The sequence below is a fragment of the Mastigoproctus giganteus genome, chromosome 2, assembly GCF_048544385.1.
Source record: "Mastigoproctus giganteus isolate SK-2022 chromosome 2, ASM4854438v1, whole genome shotgun sequence".
Lineage (NCBI taxonomy): Eukaryota > Metazoa > Arthropoda > Arachnida > Uropygi > Thelyphonidae > Mastigoproctus > Mastigoproctus giganteus.
Genome location: NC_143576.1, coordinates 257,691,195 through 257,713,519, shown reverse-complemented (window position 1 = coordinate 257,713,519; position 22,325 = coordinate 257,691,195). Strand labels below are relative to the sequence as shown.

Here is a 22,325-nt window from a genome sequence, read left to right as displayed (position 1 = left end):
TAAAATCAGTAAACCTTTTTACTCGTATTTAAAATTGATTTGTCATTCCTTTGTTCATATGTTTTGTACTTTTACTCCTTTTATATTCCGATATGGTGGCTTAACTACTTAGGTCACTGAAGGTTTTAACTTTTTATATATGACCGGTATTTGGCGCATTGTAGCCTCAGTTGCTGATGCGCCAATAAAACCCAAACCAAACCAAACCAATCCTCCCCCTCCCACACATAAATTTGTATATAGCTCTGGATGTTTGGATATTACTAAAGGAAGAAAAGTTTGAGTAACACATTATATATAATATTTCTCTTAAATGAATTGAACAGTAATGTCCCCACAAACAGTACTAGGAAGGGCACCTGTGCCCTTCCTAGTACTGTTTGTGGGTACAATTAATCACTACTATGTATGATAAGTCGTGTTATAAATCTTCCAAAATATACCATACTGTGTACAGTGTATTTTGGAAGGTAAAATGCAGCAAGTTACATAATCACTTCACTGAACTCCCAATGTTTAGCATCTTTGACAGTACTACCTTTTCCAATAGATAAGAGCTTGTGCATGTGTTTTGAAAGACCACAATCTCCTGGGCTATCTAATTTTCTTTTATCGGCAAATACAAATGGTTGAAAGTTTCTGTGTCAATGTCCTTGTTTATAATCTGGCATGACCACCAGGTCAGTGGATTTTACAATAAATCAATCAATACAAAAATTAATTGTATTTATCAGTCATGGGCTTGAACCCTGGTCCACTCAAAGAATGTGTGCTTCTGCACTAGTGCTCTTGACCACTCGGCTATGTCAAGCCTAAAAAAATGTTCTTGTTTTATACTTCGGCACAACCACCGAACAACCATTTAGTTCGGCACAACCAACTAAATCATCAATACAAACATTAATAGTATTTAGCAGTCACTGGCTTGAACCCTGGTCCACTCAAAGAGCACGTGCAAATTTCACTCTTACCCCTGACCACTCGGCTATGTCAGGTTATTTATAAATGACAATCTAAAAATTTTAAAAGCATTCACTAAATAGTAAATGTGTTTAGTGAATTGTTAACTCAGTCTAATCCTTTATGTACAAAATTGAAATTCAGAAACTGAATAATACATTGCTTTTAGCTAATCCAAGAACTAAATTTTCCAATTTGTTGGAGGCTTTCATAATTTGCCTATTATCCTATGCATAGCTGAAAAATGGGTATTGCTGACTAATGGCTTGTCAGATTTGGGAGGTTCAACTGTATTATGCTGAGGAGGTTTTAGGCCTGATTCTGATTATGTACCCTGCTTCCCCTACTTTCAGTCTCCCCCACAGTAGTTTCATCATTAAAATCTGTTATACCCAGTTTAGCATATTGGTCACTGTGGTAATGAAAAATCCTTTTGAAATGTCAGCCTTTTATCCATTATTTTAATCTATGAAGCCCTGTTTCCCTTTAGATAATGGTGCTAACCAGAATAAGTCCTTTCTCCTAATGCTCTTTTCGCCATGATCCACCTTCCTCCTGGTCTGCCTCTGGATTCGTTACCATTCATTTTTGCTTCAAATATCTGTTTAGCTATTTTCCTTTTTCCCATCCTTAGTATATGCCCATCCCACATAAAATTTGCTTCACCTTACTTTTAATTGTATATTTATTACCCCAGAATTTTTTCTTCTTTTCTCATTTCTGATATGGTATTAAATGTCGTATTTTGCAAGGAAGCCCAAGGCTTTTCTGCACCTGGCAAGAAAAAGAAAAAGTAAACAATAACAATAATAAATAAATAATTGTCTTGCTGTTGTTTTCATCTTACCCTTTAAAGCCTGCCCAGTTCATATCTGCATAGGTTAAAATATGCTTAAAAACTGTTATAAACTGCTAATTTTCTCTTTTGGCTAATTTCTCTTTTGCTCCAAATGAATTTGTTTAACTGGCTTTCAGTATTTTTCTGTTATTTATTTCCATGTTTAATCTTTCATCTTCCTCAAAAACTGTTCTTAGGTAGGCAAAATTGCTAACTTTCAATTTTTGATTATTCAGTTTTCCTTGTCTCTCTGAACTTTTGTAACTTTTATTTTTGTATAACTCATTTTCTTTACAGATTCTCCTTTATCTTTTTTATTCAAAGAGTCTTGAAGATCTTGCAGACTAATATTTAAGAGCACAATACCATCTATATATAATTATCATTCAGTTAGTTTTATGTTTCCCAGACTGATCTTTGTCAGTAACTTACATTCTTTTATTAAATGGTCCATAAAAATTACAAAATAAAGTGTCAGTAAGGCACAGCATTGTCTCACTCCAAGTTTAGTTTTAAATCATTTTCTTCTTCCATCTATTCCTCCCTGCAGATTTGTCATTTTTATATAAACTTTTTATTCCCTATCCTTCATGCAATATTTTTATAAAATTTCCAACCCACTAACAGCCGCTGTGTTCCAAATATGGCAAATTATGCAAAAAAAGCAAGCTTATACAGAATATGCCGGAAAAAAAACAAAAAAACTTCCCATATCACCTGTCCATGCCCTCTAATAGTTTTTCTAGTTCTTTCTTGAATTTATTCAAACTATCCACTTCCACAACATAAGGTGGGAGTTTGTTCCAGCAATCAATAACTCGCTGGGTGAAGGCAAATTTCACACCTATTCTGCAACTGACCTTTCTCGGTTTGAATTTACTCCCCCTCATATGTCATCCTTCCTACTACTCTACTGAATAGTAGGAAGGATGACATCAGTATTGACCTTACCCAATCCATTCAAAGCCATGAACCTCAATCAGATCTCCTCGCAGGTGCTTAGTTTCCAGATGCAGCAGTTTGTAGAACTGAATCCTTCCTGGTAAGAGCACTCTTTCATTTTCTTCACCAATCTCATTGTCTTTCTCTGCACACATTCAGCAGATCTACATCCTGCCTAAAATGAGACCTACAGTCCTGTATGTAGTGCTTAAGATGTGGCCTAACCATTGCCTTGTACAATGGGATAATTACCTCCTTATCTGTGCTAGCTAAGTTCTTGTATATCATTGACAAACACCATGAGCAAGCCTGGCAGCCTATCTGCAATGCCCAGAGAACTTCATATCTAACTGGACAATTACCCTGAGGTCTTTTTAATTCTCTGCTACCCTGAGTGTGGTATCATACAATTGGTATGTTATTCTATGCAGTTGGTGTGTTATGTTATACTAACCAGTTTGGCTGTTTTATTTTTTTCATGCTTAGAATTAAGTAGTGCAATATAGGCCTTCATGTATCTACGTTCTTTGTATATAATATACACTGTGCATATTAATATTTATTTACAATAGGTAATATTTCAATATATAGTAGAGAGTGTTCATTTTAAAAGTAAACCCAAAAATTATCAAAGGAAAATAGAATTTATTATCAGAATAATTAACAAATAATTGTTTATAAACAAAGCTGAAGTATCCTCCATTGTTGGCAATACAAGTAGTTCCCGACTATACGAGTTAATTCGTTCCTAGCATGCACTCGTAAAGCGAAAACTTGTAAAGCGGGAATTTATTTCCTATAGACATATATTCACAATGAAATTAGTTAGCTAATTAGTTTGTTTAAACAATGATTGATCTATCCAAAGAAATGAAAACATAGCCTGTAAAATCAAGCAAATTATAATAATAAAGAAATTATTTATGAATTACAAATGTTAAAGAATGTTTATTCTTCGTCATCATCGACTAAATGCACACTCGTTGATCACTCATTATTGGCTCAGCACTCGTTGGTTTGCTGCACAAGGAGGAGTCTTCTTCAGAAATGCTTCAAGAGGCATTTGTTTCCAAGATGATCTTCTTTTTTCCTTTATAAATTTCAATAGCACGCATAAGCATTTCTTAACGGCATGCACAAATTGCAACTAACACGATTTGTGCAGAGTAACAAGTTTACGAAATTTAAAAAAAAAGCAACGAAGAGAAGATTCTGAAAATTTATTTTTTTTATACGATTGAAGATTACAGTAAAGGGGAAACACATTTCACCATAATAACATAAAAAACCACACAATTCCAGCTATCGGTATTTTCGCAAATGCGATAACATTGAGTTTACTACCCGTTTATAATTGCTTGCAGTGACAGAAAAGCCCAATAAACTGAAAAGTGCAAATTGTTTTTATTGTTTTATGGTTGTGACCTTCAGAAATGTGCTTTAGAAAAATATCACAGCTGTTCAAAATTGGTTCTTATAACAGAACATATGATAACAAATATGAAAGTGTAGTGCATTTTAATGATTTGAATTGGTAACTAATACAATTTACACTATAAAAACAACCTTTTAGAGAGTTATATAGCGAAAATTTCAACTTCCGAGGTCATGGAAGGAATTACCAAAAAACAATGCATTATTGGGTTCACATTACGATATTTTCACGATACAATGGTGTCTCTAGAACAGATTGATATCGTAAAATGGAGTACACTGTATTGGATAGCTACATGTGGTTTGAAATGCGGTATTTATAAATGTTTAACATTCATTTTTTGCAATTAATGTTCATATTTCAATTTTGTTGATACTTGGAAAAAAAAAAAAAAAACCCGTAAATGAAAACTCATAAAGTGGGAACTGCTTGTACATAAATTCACTCTTTTAACTCATTACAACCCATGTGACTTGCTCACTCATTGCAATTCACTCGATGCATATGACTGTATTTTCATGCTTGCTTTGAACTGCTGAATGCTTTGTCAATTGTTCTTATTAGTTTTCTGCTTTAATGACCTCTAAAAAGATGTCTGGGAATGTTAAATCAGGTGATCGAGGTGGTCAAAGCCCTTGTGATATATTTGATCTTAAAAAAACTTGCAACACTTTAGTGGTCGATTGTGCAATATGGCAGGGTTTCCCTATTCTGTTGGAACCAAGTGTTGCTTTCACTTTCATCTAGGAATGGAATGAAATGCTTTATGAATCCTAGATAATCCAGGAGCATCACGGGAACGTAGTCTTCTTAAATACATGCGTTTACTGTCATTCTACCATTGCCAACTGAAGACGTGTAAAACGAAAGCCACTTGTTATGGCTATTGGCCTTCTGTTTCCAACCGTATAACTAAAATTGTTTCAAATTTCAACATTGACAACCAAGGACGAAGACGTGCACTTCTACTTCCTTGCGTACATTTTAATTCTGTTTTTAAATCCTAACTTATTCATGCTAACTTAAATTTAAAATTATGATCCAATTTATTCCAACATCAATGCAGATTATAAAAAGGTGAATATCATAATAAATTAAATTAAGCTACGCTATTATATTGTGTCAGTTATAAATGGTACTTTAAGAGATCTACAATTTTCGAATTTACAAAAATAAATTTAAACATTATAATATAATTAATATAATTATACTCTTAGCATTTAGGGCATAAGCCTCAAGCCATGGGAGAGTCAGGACTATGTATAAATATAGTGCAAGCGTATCAGAAATACATAGCTATATCTGAATAAATCAGAATATAGCTAGTAAAACGGCATTGTTTTAAGTTATATCTCATATTGTGAATACCTTCACAATGAGTTGCCATGATATTGCACTACTTCGAAGACTAATGTTACTTATTCTCAGATGGATACCACCACCACCCAGACGGCACCATTTCAGGGCTATTTGGCCCTTCTTCGGTGAGTGGGTAGGTACCCGAGTGATGCAGTGATGGCAAAAATGATGGTACCTGAGTGATGCAATGATCATTCCATCACTCGGGTACCTACCCACCCACCGAAGAGGGCCAAATAGCCCTGAAACGGTGCTGTCTGGGTGGTGGTATCCATCTGAGAATAAGTAACATTAGTCTTCTCCTTAGGTGAAGCGTTACTTATTCGAAGTAGTGCAATATCATGGCAACTCGTTGTGAAGGTATTCACAATATGCGATATAACTTAAAACAATGCCGTTTTACTAATATTATGATTTATTCAGATATAGCTATGTATTTCTGATGCTCTTGCACTATATTTATACATAGTTATAACTATACTTAAATTAAGGAATAGCAAAACTGGTATAGGGACAACAGAAAGGGTATGTATGAGGCATTCCATCAGATGGGCAATCGATCCGCTCAAAGACCCTGACGAAGTAGGGGGTTGATGACCACGTGATGGAATGTATAATATTAAATTGAATTGTAATTTAGAATTTAGTATATTTATACGCCGGTAATGTACCGGTAAGTTGTCGATTTTTTCGTTTTTTCCATTTTAATTTCTGGAGGGTATCATATGGAAGTGTTCTACGTATCATCTTGAGATAAACTCCTCTTATTATTTTACAAATATATATATCTATATATATTAAGGTAAATTTTCATTATTATTTTTTGAATTATGTATAGCTCTTTGGATATTCTAAGCCTGTGAAAATGCATATATTTATTGGAACCGACCAAGGCAAGGTACAACCTCATCTTTTTTATCAGGCAAGTAAAATTTATGGTAAGAATTCAACAGCATGTGTACAGAAGAAAATTGATGGAACAACAGTATTGGAGACTGATATGCTTCCTGAAAAAGATATGACTGTTAAGTAAGTTTATATTAACCAGTTTGGCTGTTTTATTTTTTTGATGCTTAGAATTAAGTAGTAGATTGAATCCTAAAATTAATTATTTTTTAATTTAAAACAATTTGATAGTTGAAAACTGTTAAAATTTTTTACTGTTTGGTTTTTTTACATTCATATTTGCTTTAAGTTAGAAAGGCAGTGTGCAGTATGCAAAATTATATTTTGTAGCTTGAAAAAATATGAAGTTGAATGTCATGCAAATTGTGACATCAGTTCATAATTAGCATTTGCTGCAAGTTAGTTTAAGAGAGTGTGAGTGTGCCACTGTGTGAACTGTACTCCCAGTACAGTTCACATTACACTCATTAAATGTTCTATTTTTTATTTGAAATTGAATTTGCTACTGAATTTTGCCATAGGTACTATTATAAAAGATGAGTTAATTGTATTAATTACCATAAGAGAAATAGAAAGCTGTTGTTTACAAAATATATTAGTAAATAACAAAATCTCTAATCTCAGTTGACATCAAATCTCTGCTCTCAACACTGAAACAATATTCTTCCATTTTCGTCCTTCCGGCAGACAAGGGACATTGAATGGTCGTTTTGAACCGCTCCGACTACAAAGCGAAAGCCCTATTACTCCTACGAGACACCCCCATCTACCAACCCACGCTCGTCTCCCTATCAAGATTCTGGAGCGATGGGAGTCCAAGGTAAACAACCTCTTCAACAGTTGGTTTTGATCAGGGAAAGTCACCGAATCCATGCGCTGACATCTACATGCGTCCAGCTGCCACATTTCGCAGTTATACGGTCTGCCAAAGGTCCACAAGGAAGGAGTGCCCTTAAGACCTATCGTCTCCTGTTGTGGTTCCCAGACCTACAAACTAGCTAAGTTCGTTTCGAGCTTGCTCTTGCCCACTAGGGGCGAGACATTTCTAACAGTGGAGAATTCCTGGACCGTATTCGTACCCTATCCGTCTCAGATGATCAAGTCATGGCCTCATTTGATGTGGTCTCTCTTTTTACTTCAGTCCCAGTTGAACTGACCATCACATGTGCCAAGGAGCTTTTAGATGGTGACCAAACCCTGAGCAACAGATCTTTAACTTCCGAGGACATTTGCACCACCCTTAGTTTGTGCTTGACTGGTGTGGTTGTCATGTTTGGTGACTCCATTTACCGTCAGATACACGGTACAGCCATGGGTTCCCCGGTTAGTTCAGTTATGGCAAACATTGCAATGGAGGAGCTGGAGAGTTGCACATTTGTGGGTTTGCCAGATCCCATTGCCTTTTGGTGTCGCTACATGGATGATGTGTTTGTGATCATTCCTCAGGGGTCTCACATGTGGCTCCAGAATATCATTCAGGTACACCCTTTCTCTGGTTTTCACCCCTGAACACAAAAATGCATTTGTATTACACCTTTGTAGGAGACTCCCCACCAAACCATCACTGATGCTGGAGGATGACCCCTTTTAATGGCCTGACATGCCTCTGCAGAGTTATGGGCATACACCTTGTCATTTTGACGGTTGTAACTTTCCTCAATAGTAAAAATATTTTCATCTGTGAAGAGTATCTGTTGATGCTTACCATTTGTATACCGACACTCTGCAGTGCCTCTGGTCTTTTTTGCCTCCATTCCATCAGAGCTGGAGTTAGGAACTGTCCTGTTCTCTTGCATAGGCACTCATCCCTAGATCACTTTTGATAATGCCTGACATTGATCTTGGTGATATTCCCATTTCTCTGGACATGATTTTCTGTTTTCGTAGAGGATTCTTATGAATTCTTGAAAGCTGCAGGGGCCCTCACAGTTCTTGGGCGGCCGGACCCGGGGCCTGTCATCAATTCTCTGTTGTTCATTGTACCTATCAATTGCCCTGTAGACAAATCTTCCACTTATTGGCATTAGCATTAGCATTAGTAGAGGCATATGATGCAAGAAAGCAAGCTTATGCAGCATCAGCCAAAAAAAAAAAAAAAAAAAAACACTTCCACACTTCACCCCTCCGTTCATTCAAAATACCTGTCCTGAGCCTTAAATTTATTTAGACTATCAACTTCCACAACAAGGGATGGAAGTCTGTTCCACCAACCAACTACCCACTGGCTAAAGCGAATTTCCACACATCTATCCTACATTTGTCTTTCCTCAATTTGATTTTATGCCCTCTCAGGTGACTATTCTAAGCAAGAGGCAGAATCCCATCAGCATTGAGCATGCTGAAACCATTCAAGGCTTTATACACCTCCATCAGATCACCTCGCCGGTGCCTAGTCTCCAGATACTGTAATTTGCAAAACTTAAGCCTTTCTTCGTAAGAGCAACCCATTGTTCCATTCACTAATCTTGTTGCCCTTCTCTGTACTCGTTCCAGCAGTTCTACATCCTTCTTGAAATGAGGCCTCCAGACCTGTATACAGTACTCAGGGTGTGGCCTGACCATTGCCTTATACAAGGGAATAATCACCTCCTTATCCCTGCTATAAAAATTCCTGTATATCATTGATAAGACACCATGAGCTACTCTTGCAGCCTGTCGCCTCTGCTCAGAGAACTTCATATCTGCCTGCACAATTACCCCCAGGTCCTTTTCATTCTCTACCACTGTCAGTGTAGTACCACAGAATTGATACGTTGCTCTGGGGTTGCTGTTTCCCATATGTAGTACTTTACATTTGTCAATGTTAAACTTCATTTGCCACCTCTCAGCCCATCTGCCCAACCTTTCCAGATCCTGTTGCAGCAGCATAGCATCAGTAGTGTCCTTAACAACCCTGCCAACCTTTGTATCGTCTGCAAACTTGGACATTAAGATTGATATACCATCATCAATATTATTTATAAATACAGAAAACAATAATGGACCCAACACTGAACCCTGAGGGACTCCACTAATAACATTAGTCTACGATGAGCAGTGTCATAGCAGCAATTTGCCTCCAATGCCACACTGCTCCAATTTGCGCAGCAGTCTTCCATGTGCAATAGCATCAAAAGCCTTTCTAAAATCCAAGTACAGTAAACCCCCACTATTCGCGGTATCTGTATTCACGGTTTCGCGTATTCGCGATCGCCGATTTAATATAAAATGATACCTAAAAAAAATGTGAATTTTAAAGCGCCATGAATATTTTCCGCCATAAAAAAACATGAGCGTGGCTAAAATTATCTTTGCCGGTCAAAACAGCGCTCAGTGGGTGGGGGGAGATAGTTGACAAAATCGCGAGCGTGGATGTTTCTCGCTAATCCTTGTTCGGTATGTGTTACGCGCTTGCCATGCAAGGTTTCGTCGTTTGCTTTTAATTTATATGCTTATAAATTGATCTTATTATCATTTTTTTTTTATCTTTGCGTTTATTTTTTTCCCTTGATGCGCAATATTTTTTCAGTAAAAGGTAAACTGCAGCCATTATCAATTTATAAATTGATATGCTTACAAAAATGACAAATCTACCGTTTTGCAGTGTAAAAGAGACCTTTTCGAGTTTTTTAACGGATGGAAAGTGACTTTATTGTGGACAAGTTCTTTCTAACCCCTACAAAAATATGGCTACGAATAACAAGAGAAATGTGAAAATAGCAAAGAAGGTGATGACATTAGCAAATCAAATTGAGTTATTAGATAAAATTTCTAATGGTGAAAGTGTCTCTCTTCAGTGGCAAAACATTATAAAATCAATGAGTCAACGGTACGATCAATCCAAAAATCGGAAGAAAAAATCCGCCGTAGTGTCCGTGAACACGCTCTAATTGCTTCAAAAATTTGCTCTGTAACTCGTGATGTTAAATTAGAAAAAAAAATGGAAAAAGCTTTAAATCTGTGGATAGAAGACCGAACTCAAAATAAAATTCTGTTAAGTTCACTCATCATTCGTGAAAAGGCAAAACTCCTTTATCAACACTTTAGCGAAACTGGTGATAGCACTGGCGGGATAAGTTTTTTTGCTAGCAAAGGCGCTGGTTTGAAATTTCTAATAAATATTACATTTAATATTAAATTGTTTCTTATTTTCATTTCGATGCCATATGCTTGCATTTCGCTATGTACTGTCTATGTACATAGTCATGTTATGAACGTACATATAATATATACATAGACAAAATTTTAGACTAGTTTTTCTTATATATTTCATACTTTGGAACGGAACCCCTTTATTACTGTGGGAGCAATAACTCAGTATTCGCGTTTTCGGTATTCGCGACATTTCTCAGGAACGTAACCCCCGCGAATAGCGGGGGTTTACTGTATATAATATCAAAGTTCTTCCCTGCATCCAGTTGTTTTGTGATTGCATCATAGTATCCAATCAAATTGGTCAGGCAAGACCAATTTGATTGGATTAACAAAACCATGCTGTGTCCGAGCTATAACCAAAGTCTTGTCTAGATGATCCTGCAGTGCTTCTTTAACCAGTGCCTTGATTAATTTTCCTGGAACAGAAGTTAAACTAACAGGTCTATAATTACTTGTGTCAGCCTTTGATTCTCCTTTGTGAATTGGGGTCACATTTGCACATCTCCAGTCTATGGGTACCTCCCCTGAGTCCAAGGAAGCTCTCGTAATTATGGCTAAGAAGCTCTCATCATTATGGCTAAGAAGCTTTCATAATTATTCTAAGTGGTCTCAGGAGTTTGAAAATTGTAGGTGCATCATGTCCTGCCTTATGAAGACCTATGACAGTAGTCCTGTTTACATTTGCTACCTTTACATTTGATGATACTTGTTAAAGAAAACCATACATTAATACTACACGTGATGCAAAACCAACAGCTCTGTGATATCATTTTCTATTTTTATGGGAGTCTCAGTACTGTGTACTATAAAAGCAGATGTATTAGTATCAGTATCGGTAAAATGATGCATTATACAGCATCAAAAAAAAAAAAAAAAACTTTTTTTATACCCACTTCGTTTGGAAAAGTTCTATTCTATAGACAGTGTAAAGTCATTCATTAGCTGCCCACTTCTCTCTTATTCCACATACCTTTCACCCACGTAATTCATGATACTGACTGCTTATGTAAACCTACATTTTTTTAGACCAACAGTTTGCTGATGAGAAGGGGTGGAATTGTAACATGAATTATCACAGAATAGCTAATGAATGACCCTGATCTGCTTATGTAAAATTCTCTTCATTATAGTTTGCTTAACCCTTTTAAGCTTATAATTACTTAAAAGCTTTTAAGCTTATATACTTCACTTACTTCATCATGCATATGCTTAGTTTCCAGAGACTGCAATTTACAGAGTACCAGCCTTTCTTGCTAAGAATATCCTTTTTGTGCCCCCATCCAGACCCACCTAATCTCATTGCTCTTCTCTGTACCCTTTCAAACAGATCTATGTCCTTCCTAAAATAAAGTTTCTAAACCTCTATATGGTATTCAAGATGTCACCTAACCATTGCCTTATACAATGAGAAATTGGTTGGCACTCACAGAGAGATATTTCTCTCTTTGTTCTATAGATGGATGGATTAAAGGCTAAACAATCAGTGGTTTGGATAGAGAATTCAGTAGACTAATTTTTGCTTTTGTGAAAGTTTTTTAATGTATTGTAAATTTAATATTTTTATAATATTATAATTCTGATTTCTATAAAAGGTACTTTCCATGATATTTTGTAAATTTAACAGTGGTTGTTGAAAGATCTCATGTGTGAATGTAGATGCAAAACATGAACGATTGATGACATTGTAGAGCAGATACAATCTTATAAGAGTGCAAAAAGTGATATTGTACACACTCCTACTCTTAATGATATTAAGATTAGGAGAGCTGAAGACTTACTTAACAAGTACAGGGCAATATTGGAAAAAATTTGCAAATTAGGATTAAATTTGAAAGTCTGCAATCCTGCCCAGAAAATAGGTGGGAGTACACATTGAGAGCCTTGTTAATCAATTTGACTGTGGAGAGACAGTGCAAGGCTCACAGGGTAGGATTTTTCTCAGCGTGGTCTGTGCTTTTTAACAGGATAGACTGTTTTTACATGGATGGTATATACAGTCAGTTCTCGTATAACACGTGTTTGCACTACATGAATTCGATCATACACGATTTATAAATAGGGGAATGATATCGTATAACACGAACCGAATTCGCTTATGCACGATTCGCCTTTGTGTTTACAAGAAATGGCAGTCGAACGCAGAATCACCCCAACCAAATGCAACACGATAATGCTCGGGTAGGGAATAAGCGAATAAAAAATATTATGGGATGTTTTGGAGGAAATAAAGTAAATGGAAATGGATTAAGAAATTAAGAGATTGCAACATTTAATAATTTAAAGATAACAAATACATTTTTTAGAAAACGTGATATACATAAATATACATGGTCGGCAAGAGGTACACAATCAATAATAGACTATGTAATAGTAAATCAAAAATTAGCAAAACAATGTCGAGATATTAGGGTGTTTAGAGGATATGATATTAATTCAGATCATTTTTTAGTGGCTTCAAAAATAGAGTTATGGGCTAAATGGAAGAAGAGAAAAGCTATTAAACAGGGGAAGGAGGAGTTGGGTTATAAAGTATATCTACTTCAAGAAGAAAGTATACAAAATTTATATGAAAAAAAGGATTAAAGACGAAATAAGTAAAACATCGGAGAGAGAACAGATAGAAGAAGAATGGAATAATATACGAAATATAATTCAAAAGATAGCAAAAGAGACACTAGTACAATTCAGGAAAAACTATAAGAAGAGGGGGTAACAATATGGAATGAAGAAATAGCTAAAGCAGTACAAGATAAATATCTTAAATATATACAAAACAGGACAAGTGAGAATGAAGAAATATATAAACAAGAACGCAATAAAACTAAAGATATAATAAGTAAGGCTAAAGCAGAGTCATGGGATAGATTTATAAGCACAATAGAACATGATGTTCATGGAAGACAAAATTTGCCATATAAAATGATGAAACACTTGAATAGCACAGAGAAAGACACTTCAAGAATAAATATAATAAAGGAAGAACAATGGAAAAAAACATTATGAAGAATTGTGGAAAGACCCAACTTATCAAACAGAAGAGATACAGTTAGACCCAGTTAGTGACATAGATCCAATAACAAAGGAAGAATTGTAAAAGGCATCGAAAGTTTCAAAAAATAGGAAAGCAGGAGGAATGAATGGTATAGCAGAACTGATCAAGTATGGAGGAAGTTTTTTAAAAGACAGGATACTAAATTTATTTACCAGAAGAATGGAAGATAACAAAAATTATTTCAGTATTTAAAAAAGGAAATAGAAATGATACAAAGAATTATAGAGGGATTAGCATACTAAATACAGTATATAAAATATAAAAATAAATATAAAATATAAAAAAGTATAGCAAAATAATAAATAATAGAATTAAAATTATCTCTTATGAAATATTAATAGAACAGCAGGCAGGATTCAGAAAAGGAAGATCATGTACAGATAATATATTTATATTTTATCGATATATAGGTTAAACACTGTTTAACCTATATATCGAGGATATGATATGTACATGGAAAGAGGAAATTAATACAGGTATATATCTAAATACAAAGAAGAGGATTAATACACTGTTATTTGCAGATGATCAAGTAATTATTCAAGATAATGAAGATAATTTACAAAGAGTAGTATTTAAATTAAACCAAATAACATAAGAATTTATATTCTTATGTTAATATAACAATGATGAAAACTAGAACAATGGCTTTTAAGGGAAAAATACGGTGAGAACAAAAATAGTTATAGACAATAAAATATTAGAACAAGTAAAACATTTTAAATATCTAGGATGTGATATAACATATGATGTCGAAGAAGATACGAACCAGAAATTGGCAAAATTTCGAAATATGTGTGGAACAATAAAAAAACTCTGGCTAAAAAAACAAGAAAAGAAACACGATTGAAATTTTACAAAGTAATGGCAATACCAACACTTCTTTATAGTTCTGAAACATGGATACTGAAACAAAGAGACATTAACAGAATACAAGCTGCAGAAATGAAATTTTTAAGATATGTTAAAGGATGTACAAAATTAGATAAAATACCAAACGTAAATATTAGAAAGGAATTAAAGATTTACTCAATTAATGGCAAAATTATAGAATATAGACAAAGATGGAAAGAACATGTAGAAAGAATGGAAGATAACAGATTCCCTAAATTAGCTTATACATACAGAGCAAAAGAAAAAATGGGCAGACCTCTTTGAGATCGGAACAGGCGGATCGCCTAATCCATGAAGGAAGGTAAGATAAGATGAAAAACCCAAACATGAAAGGTATTAGAACCTTAGAACCATGCATGGATTGAAGGTTGAGAAGACGAAAGAAAATACTTGTTAACATTAGGCTTGAATTTCTGTAGATTTTAATTTTGAGAAAACAGAAGTTGAATGAATAAATGAGGAAGAGGAAAAGTTGCTTCTGTGAATTTGAACAGTTCAATTCTTGTGAGCTTTGGTGAAGACAGAAAATGAACATGGAGATTTGGATGCAAGCCGATTGTGATATGCAGCATTCTTATCTTGAACAGCCTTAGCACATTTATTGGTAAACCAAAGTTTAGATAAAGGAGAGGATTTTTAGGAGTGTGAAATAAAGGATTTCATCCCTACGAAAAAATTTCACTGACATGTTCTGAGTAAACATTGTTATCAGAAGATTTAAAACTAATCCAACCAAGAAAAAGAAGAATATAAATCTCACAGGTCGTCCCATTTTGCATTCTTGTAATGCCAAACAACAAAAAACTGAGAATGGCCACATGAGAAAGGCTCTATTTGAAAAGGGTCCATCACTAAGTTGCGATCTGAAGTGTCCAAAGGACCACACACCTGCAGTTTACTTGGAAATGTTGTTTGTGAGAAACAACTTGGCTTTGACAATGGCTTGATCTGAGTTTGGTTTAGTGGACTATCAAGCAGCCAGCCTGCAAACACTATTTTAGAGCTGTACACTTGAAATGTAAGGAAGATTGAATCTCGCCATGATGCCCTCAAAAATCATCAAACCTACTGCTTGATGGAAGAGATGGTGTGGTTACCGGAGTTTTGCTCTGGAGACTAAACAGGGGTTTCTCCACTTCAAGCCTCCAATAAGCAAAGTGGTGGTACTACACCAGTTGACGAGTGTCATCTGCCACCTAGTATTGGGGTTGGCATTCCCCTGTGTTGTGTGGATGCCACACCTCAACCCCCACTTACATTGGTCACTTCTGGGTGGTCACCTCCAGTACACTAGGTGCCGTTTGCACACTGGGGTTATATTCAGTGTTATTAACATTCCCATAATCCTAAGTGTGTATTTTTCCTTCTTTGCCACAAGTCTCATCAGTTCACTTGATGTACGTTCAGGTCTTGAACAGTATTTCTTAGTTGGTATAAAAAGCCTAGTGGCTTCTGTGATTACTTCCCTGAATGCATCTCATTTATAATATGTGGTTTGTAATGCCATCAATTGGTTTCATAGTTGGTTGGTTAGTTGCATAGAATTTAAAAACTGCCTGAAATTACTATAGTCACCTCTCTGAAAGCAAAAGCCCTTCTGAAAGTAGTTACATTTTTTAAATTTCACATCAGTATACTGTAATCACTGCTACATAGTAGTTCTTTTATTTGTAGATTCTTAATAAAAATATAATTTTGATAATCCAGCAAAATGTAAGTGTGCCAAAAGAGTATAATCTGAAATGGCACTTTGAAGCAAAACCCACCAATTTTAATTGGGGGAAAAAAAAAAAAAAAAAATATATATATATATATATATATATATATTTTCAGTAAACCCCCGCGAATAGCAGGGGTTATGTTCCTAAGAAATGCCTCGAATACTGAGTTATGGCTCCCATAGTAATAAAGGGGTTCCATTCCAAAGTATGAAATATATAAGAAAAACTAGTCTAAAATTTTGTGTATGTATGTATTATATGTACCTTGATAATATGACTATATACATAGTGAAATGCAAGCATAAGTCATTGAAATGAAAATAAGAAACAATTTAATATTAAATGTAATATTTATTAGAAATTTCAAACCAGCGCCTTTGCTAGCTAAAAAACTTATCCCGCCAGTGCTATCACCAGTTTCGCTAAAGTGTTGATAAAGGAGTTTTGCCTTTTCACGAATGATGAGTGAACTTAACGGAAATTTTATTTTGAGTTCGGTCTTCTTTTCACAGATTTAAAGCCTTTTCCATTTTTGCTAATTTAACATCACAAGTTACAGAGCAAATTTTTGAAGCAATTAGCACGTTTTCACGGACTGGTCATTTGAATGAACTTAATAATAGACTTCAAGGAAAATGTCAACTTATAAAACTTACCAATGCTGTATCAGCTTTTTGAATGAAATTATTGCTATTTCAGTCCCAACTTTCAAATAACAACACTTGCCATTTTCCAAATTGTCAGAAAATATTTGAACAATATAAGAAAAATAGTAACGAGTATATCAGTTACATTTAAAAACTTCAGCAGTTGTCGTTTGAATAGAGATTTGAGGACTTTGAGTGAGATAAGATGTTGTTCAAAATCTTCACCAGTGAAGCTTCATATGAAGAAGATGAACCAAATTTATAACTTAAACTAATTGACCTCTATTTTAATGATGAATTGAAATTAAAATTCACAGAGGGCAATTTATTGAATTTTTACAAATGCCTCCCTCAGGACAAATATTTCTATCTACATTATAATGCAGCTGTTTGTACAAGTTTATTTGGAAGCACCTACATTTGTGAACATGCTTTCTCTCTAATGAAAATGAACAAGTCAGTTCATCGCAACCAGCTTACAAATGACAATCTCAGCTCAATCGTACTATTAGTAATAACTAATGTTGTAACAGATTTAAAAGGTTTAGCCTCCTCTATGCAAGCTCAAAATAATAAATTTTGCTATAATAATTGTATACTTTACTAACATAAATATAATTTTAAAGTTTTAAATAAAATTTTGATTTTTAATTGTGTAAGAAAATATCCAATTACCTCATCCTGCGGATATAAAATAATTTTTTTAAATGGCCCTTTGAAGGAAAAAGGTTTGCACATCACCGTTTTACAGTAACTGATGCTCCAGTGGTCACAGAATATTTTCCTGCTGCTTGAAAGTCATTGTTCCATGTTAATCATGTAAAAAAAGAATGAAAAGAAAATATAAAATCCTTTTCTTTTATTGTTGTATGCAGATCCTCTTGGACCATTTTTGAAAATATCTCATGGTATTTGTGTTTCTGTTTAATTTTTTCCTTCTTTATTTTTTGTTTTATATAGAACATTACTGAGATTTTATTTTTTTTAAATAGAAATTATTATTTTAATTTCTTAAATGGAAATTATTGGATTGTATAGGCAACAACTTCAGTAACTTCATTGTGTCTGAGTCTTTCTTCCAAATTTTTACTAGTGGTCCAAGAGGGTAAAAGAATAAATACGAATAAAATAATAATATATTAAATAAAGTTCATAAAAGACAAGTAATTGTGTAGAGAAATTGGCAAAAAGTATTTTGACAATTCATGCTTGGTTAGATTATGTTTCTGCCATAATAATTGATATATACAATATATCTATCTCTTGTTGATATAAAATATGTGCTGATCTAATTAGGCTCAGTTAAAGTTAATAATTTACCATTGCATTTAATCTTATTAGCAAACTTACCCGGTATTTGCTAATTTCAGTTGTGACTGTGTTGGGATTCTCAAAGAAAGGAACGTTGATGTAGAGCAACGACTTTTGCAATGTGGTGGCACACGTAGTAAAAAAAGAAGTACGCGATGTCGTATAGTATTTCGTGTGTCATTTCCATCCAAGGGAAATGTAATTGAAACTCTTCAGGTAGCTTCAGCATCAATCCTTTGCAGTAAGTTCTTCCTTTAATTGCCTTCATTTACTTTTTCCTTTATGCTTTTAATTATATCCTCCAGGAGTAACGCAGTTTATTTTTTAATTTATTTGCAAATTTATTTGAAAATGTATTGTTTCACTACCTCTTACAATTTAAAAATAACACTGGCCAACATGATTTTTACCTCCACTGATATATCAGCTATTTGCAGTCAATTTTTATGCATAGATTTCAAAAATTATTCTTAAAATTTCACATACAGGTTTTTGTGTTCAGCCATAATATGTATATCTTACTAAAATTGAGGAAAGTAGATATGACACTGATCTGTTGTACTACTGGCAAATAATCATTTGCATTGTCATAAATAGCAGTGACATTGGGAAAGGCTAACATGTTCAGCCTTCTCTGTCTACATCCCATCTCTTTCTTTCATTAATGGAAAACAGTTTTGGTGTAATAGTAGTAGTAGTAGTATTCACCATATAGTGCAAGGAAGCCACAGGCTTTTGCTGCACTGGCAAAAAAAAAAAATAACCTCAACCAAATAATAAGAAAACACAAATTTTATGCTTCTGTCTTCACACAGGTAAGTATCTAGTAGACCTTTGAATTTATTCAAACTAAAACTATGGTTGTGTGATTATGCATACAGTTGAACAAGTCTGTGTCTATCTGTTGTATATTGTTTATTTCTTCTGTGTTTTTTCTTAGTATTGTTTTATTGAAACGTTTAAGCAAAAGCAAAGGAGGTATCTGAATCACACTGACAATTTTTGCTATGCATGTGGACAGTTTATAACAAAAACTCAAAGGAGGAAACTGCATAGTATTACTAAGCACACATATTCTTTTTGCTTTAATTGCAAGATTGGTGACGAGGACAAAACCTGGGCTCCACATACGTGCTGTATTATTCCCACACTAAAAATACAAGAATTTGATGAAGCTAACTAGAAAAGTTAAAAGTGTGCCTTTTTCTGTTTCTGTGGTGTGGTGAGAAATATGCAACCACATTGACGATTACTAATTCTGCATTACAAAAATATCAGAGATGTACAGAAAAAGAAAACATAACATCAAATATCCTAACATATTATCTGCAATAAGACCTGTTCCACATAATGAAGACAAGCTGATACCAGATCCTCCAAAATCGTGGGATAAAGAAGCAGCGATCAATATAGCTAGTATTTTTGTGTTGCAGACTTTGCTAGACCATCCATTTTAACAGATTTGGACTACCAACCAGAAAATTGTAACCACACTTGAGCAAGACATGTTCAGTGACTTAATTTGTGATTTAAACTTATCTAAAGAACAAGCAGAATTTCTTGGTTATAGGTTAGAACAGTGGAAGTTAGGCATTAGCATTAGCAGAGGCATATGATGCAAGAAAGCAAGCTTATACAACATCAACCAAAAAAAAAACACTTCCCATCCATTCACTCCAAAAGTTTGTCTAGTTCTTTCTTGAATTTATTTAAGCTATCAACTTCCACAACAACAGATGGAAGTTTGTTCCAGCTACAACTGTCTTTCCTCAATTTGACTATGTCCCCCTCAGGTTCGTAATCTGAGCAGAGGAAAAATCCCATCAGCATTCAGCCTGCTCAAACCATTCAAGGCCTTGTACACCTCAATCAGATCACCTCGCGGGTGTCTAGTCTCTAGATGCTGCAATTTGCCAAACTTAATCTTTCTTGGTACGAGCACCCCTTTGTTCCCCTCATTACTCTTGTTGCCCTTCTCTGTTCTCGTTCTAGCAACTCTACATCTCTTCCTAAAATGAGTCCACACACACCTGCACACAGTACTCAAGGTGGGGCCAGACCATTGCCTTATACAAAGGGATAACACCTCCTTATCACCTTCTAGCAAAATTCCTGTATGTTATTGACAAGACTCCATGACCTGCTCTGGCAGGCTTTCTGCACTGCTCTGAAAACTTCATATCTGACTGCACAATTATCCCGAAGTCTGTTTCTTTCTCCACTATCCTGAGTGTAGAACCAACAGTTGGTACATTTCACTAGGGTTACTACTATCCATATGTAGTACTTTGCATTTGTCAATGTTAAACTTCAATTTCCACTTCTCAGCCCATCTGTCAAACTTTTATAGATCCTGTTGCAGTAGCATACTGTCATTACTATTATTAACAACCCTGCTAAACTTTGTATAACTGCAAACTTTGACATTAAACCTGATATAACTTCGTCAGTATTATTGATAAATGCAAAACAACAATGGGCCCAACACTGAACCCTTGGGGGACTCCACTAATAATTTTAGCATGCAAGGAGTAGTGTTTATTGATTACCATTCTCTTCTACTCAACCATCCTTTTATCCATTGTAGCAACTTGCCCTTAATGCCATACTGTTCCAATGTGTACAGTAATCTTCCATGTTCAACAGTATCAAAAGCTTTCTGAAATCCAAGTATATGATATCAAAATAATTTTTTGCATTTAGTTCCTTTGTAACCACATCATAGTATCTAGTCATTTGTCAGACAAGACTTTCCCTTAACAAACCCATGCTGTGTCTGAATTATTGCTGCAGTCTTATCTAGATGATCCTGCAGTGTTTCTTTAACCAGTGACTCCATTATTTTTCGCGGAAGTTAAATTAACAGGTCGGTAATTACTCCTGTCACCTTGTGATCCCTCTTTGTGAATTGGAGATGCATTTGCACATCTCCATCCATGGGGACCTTTGCTGAGTCCTAGGGTGCTCTCATAATTATGACTAAGGGTTTGCTTGCTTCCTTTGCTGCCTCTAATATAACTGGATAAATCCAATCCACCCCAGGTGCCTTTCTTATGTTTAACTTCAACAATTTCTCCTCCACTCTGCTCTCAATTATTACAAAATCATTTAGCTACCTGTTAGAGTTTAATAAGCTTCTGTCCTTCACTTTCCTGTAGTGGCACCTCCGTAGCCAGGTGGGCAGGAGCAGCAGTGCATAGCACACGCTTCTTGATTAGACCGGGGTTCGAGCCCGTGAGCCACTAAATACGGAGGATGCGGAAAGGTCAGGGAATGACCACCACATATCTCCAGAGCAATATGGCCTTAGCTGCTAATGCTCCTAAAAATCAAATAACAACAACTTTCCTGCAGAATTCCTCGTGTGAATTTAGATGCAAAATACTCATTCATTTTGTAAGCTATCTGAGCAGGATCATCAACAGTTGAACCATCGATAACAAGTGGACCACACGCTTCTTGATTAGACCGGGGTTCGAGCCCGTGAGCCACTAAATACGGAGGATGCGGAAAGGTCAGGGAATGACCACCACATATCTCCAGAGCAATATGGCCTTAGCTGCTAATGCTCCTAAAAATCAAATAACAACAACTTTCCTGCAGAATTCCTCGTGTGAATTTAGATGCAAAATACTCATTCATTTTGTAAGCTATCTGAGCAGGATCATCAACAGTTGAACCATCGATAACAAGTGGACCAATCTGATTCATTCCCTTCCTTCTAGAGTTTATATAAATAAAGAAGTCTTTACTGTTTTTCTTTGCATTCTTTGCCAAAGATTTCTCGTTATCTGCCTTTGCCTGCCTAATCTCCTTGTGACTTGATAGGCTTCAGTATTGCCTGATAATTTATATGCATACCATGCATTTTTTTTCTCTGCTATCAGTTTCATTAGTTCACCATTAATTCCTTGAATGCTTCCCATTTAGAATTTGCAGTTTATAACATCATCAGTTGGTCCCACTGTATAGAGTTTAAAAACTGTCTGAGACCACTGTAGTCCACCTTTATGAAAGCAAAAACCCCTCCCTTTGCCCTTGATGGTAGTTACATCAGTACACTGTGAGCACTGCCACCTAGTGCTTAATGTATGAATAATTACTGCTGATAATCAGATCAAGAGTA

The 22,325-nt window shown here is 35.1% G+C and overlaps 1 protein-coding gene across 3 annotated transcripts in view; it reads left to right on the top strand.

The window, feature by feature from the left end:
- The first annotated feature begins 6,379 nt into the window (after positions 1–6,379).
- Positions 6,380–22,325, top strand: part of NFAT (nuclear factor of activated T cells 3) — a 283,391-nt gene continuing 267,445 nt past the window's right edge. For all 3 annotated transcript variants that reach the window (XM_090369108.1, XM_090369107.1, XM_090369109.1), the window contains exons 1-2: positions 6,380–6,563; positions 18,259–18,440. In XM_090369108.1, the coding sequence (XP_090225234.1) occupies positions 6,400–6,563; positions 18,259–18,440 (346 nt within the window). In that variant the 5' untranslated portion in view covers positions 6,380–6,399. The remainder of the gene's footprint in view (positions 6,564–18,258; positions 18,441–22,325) is intronic.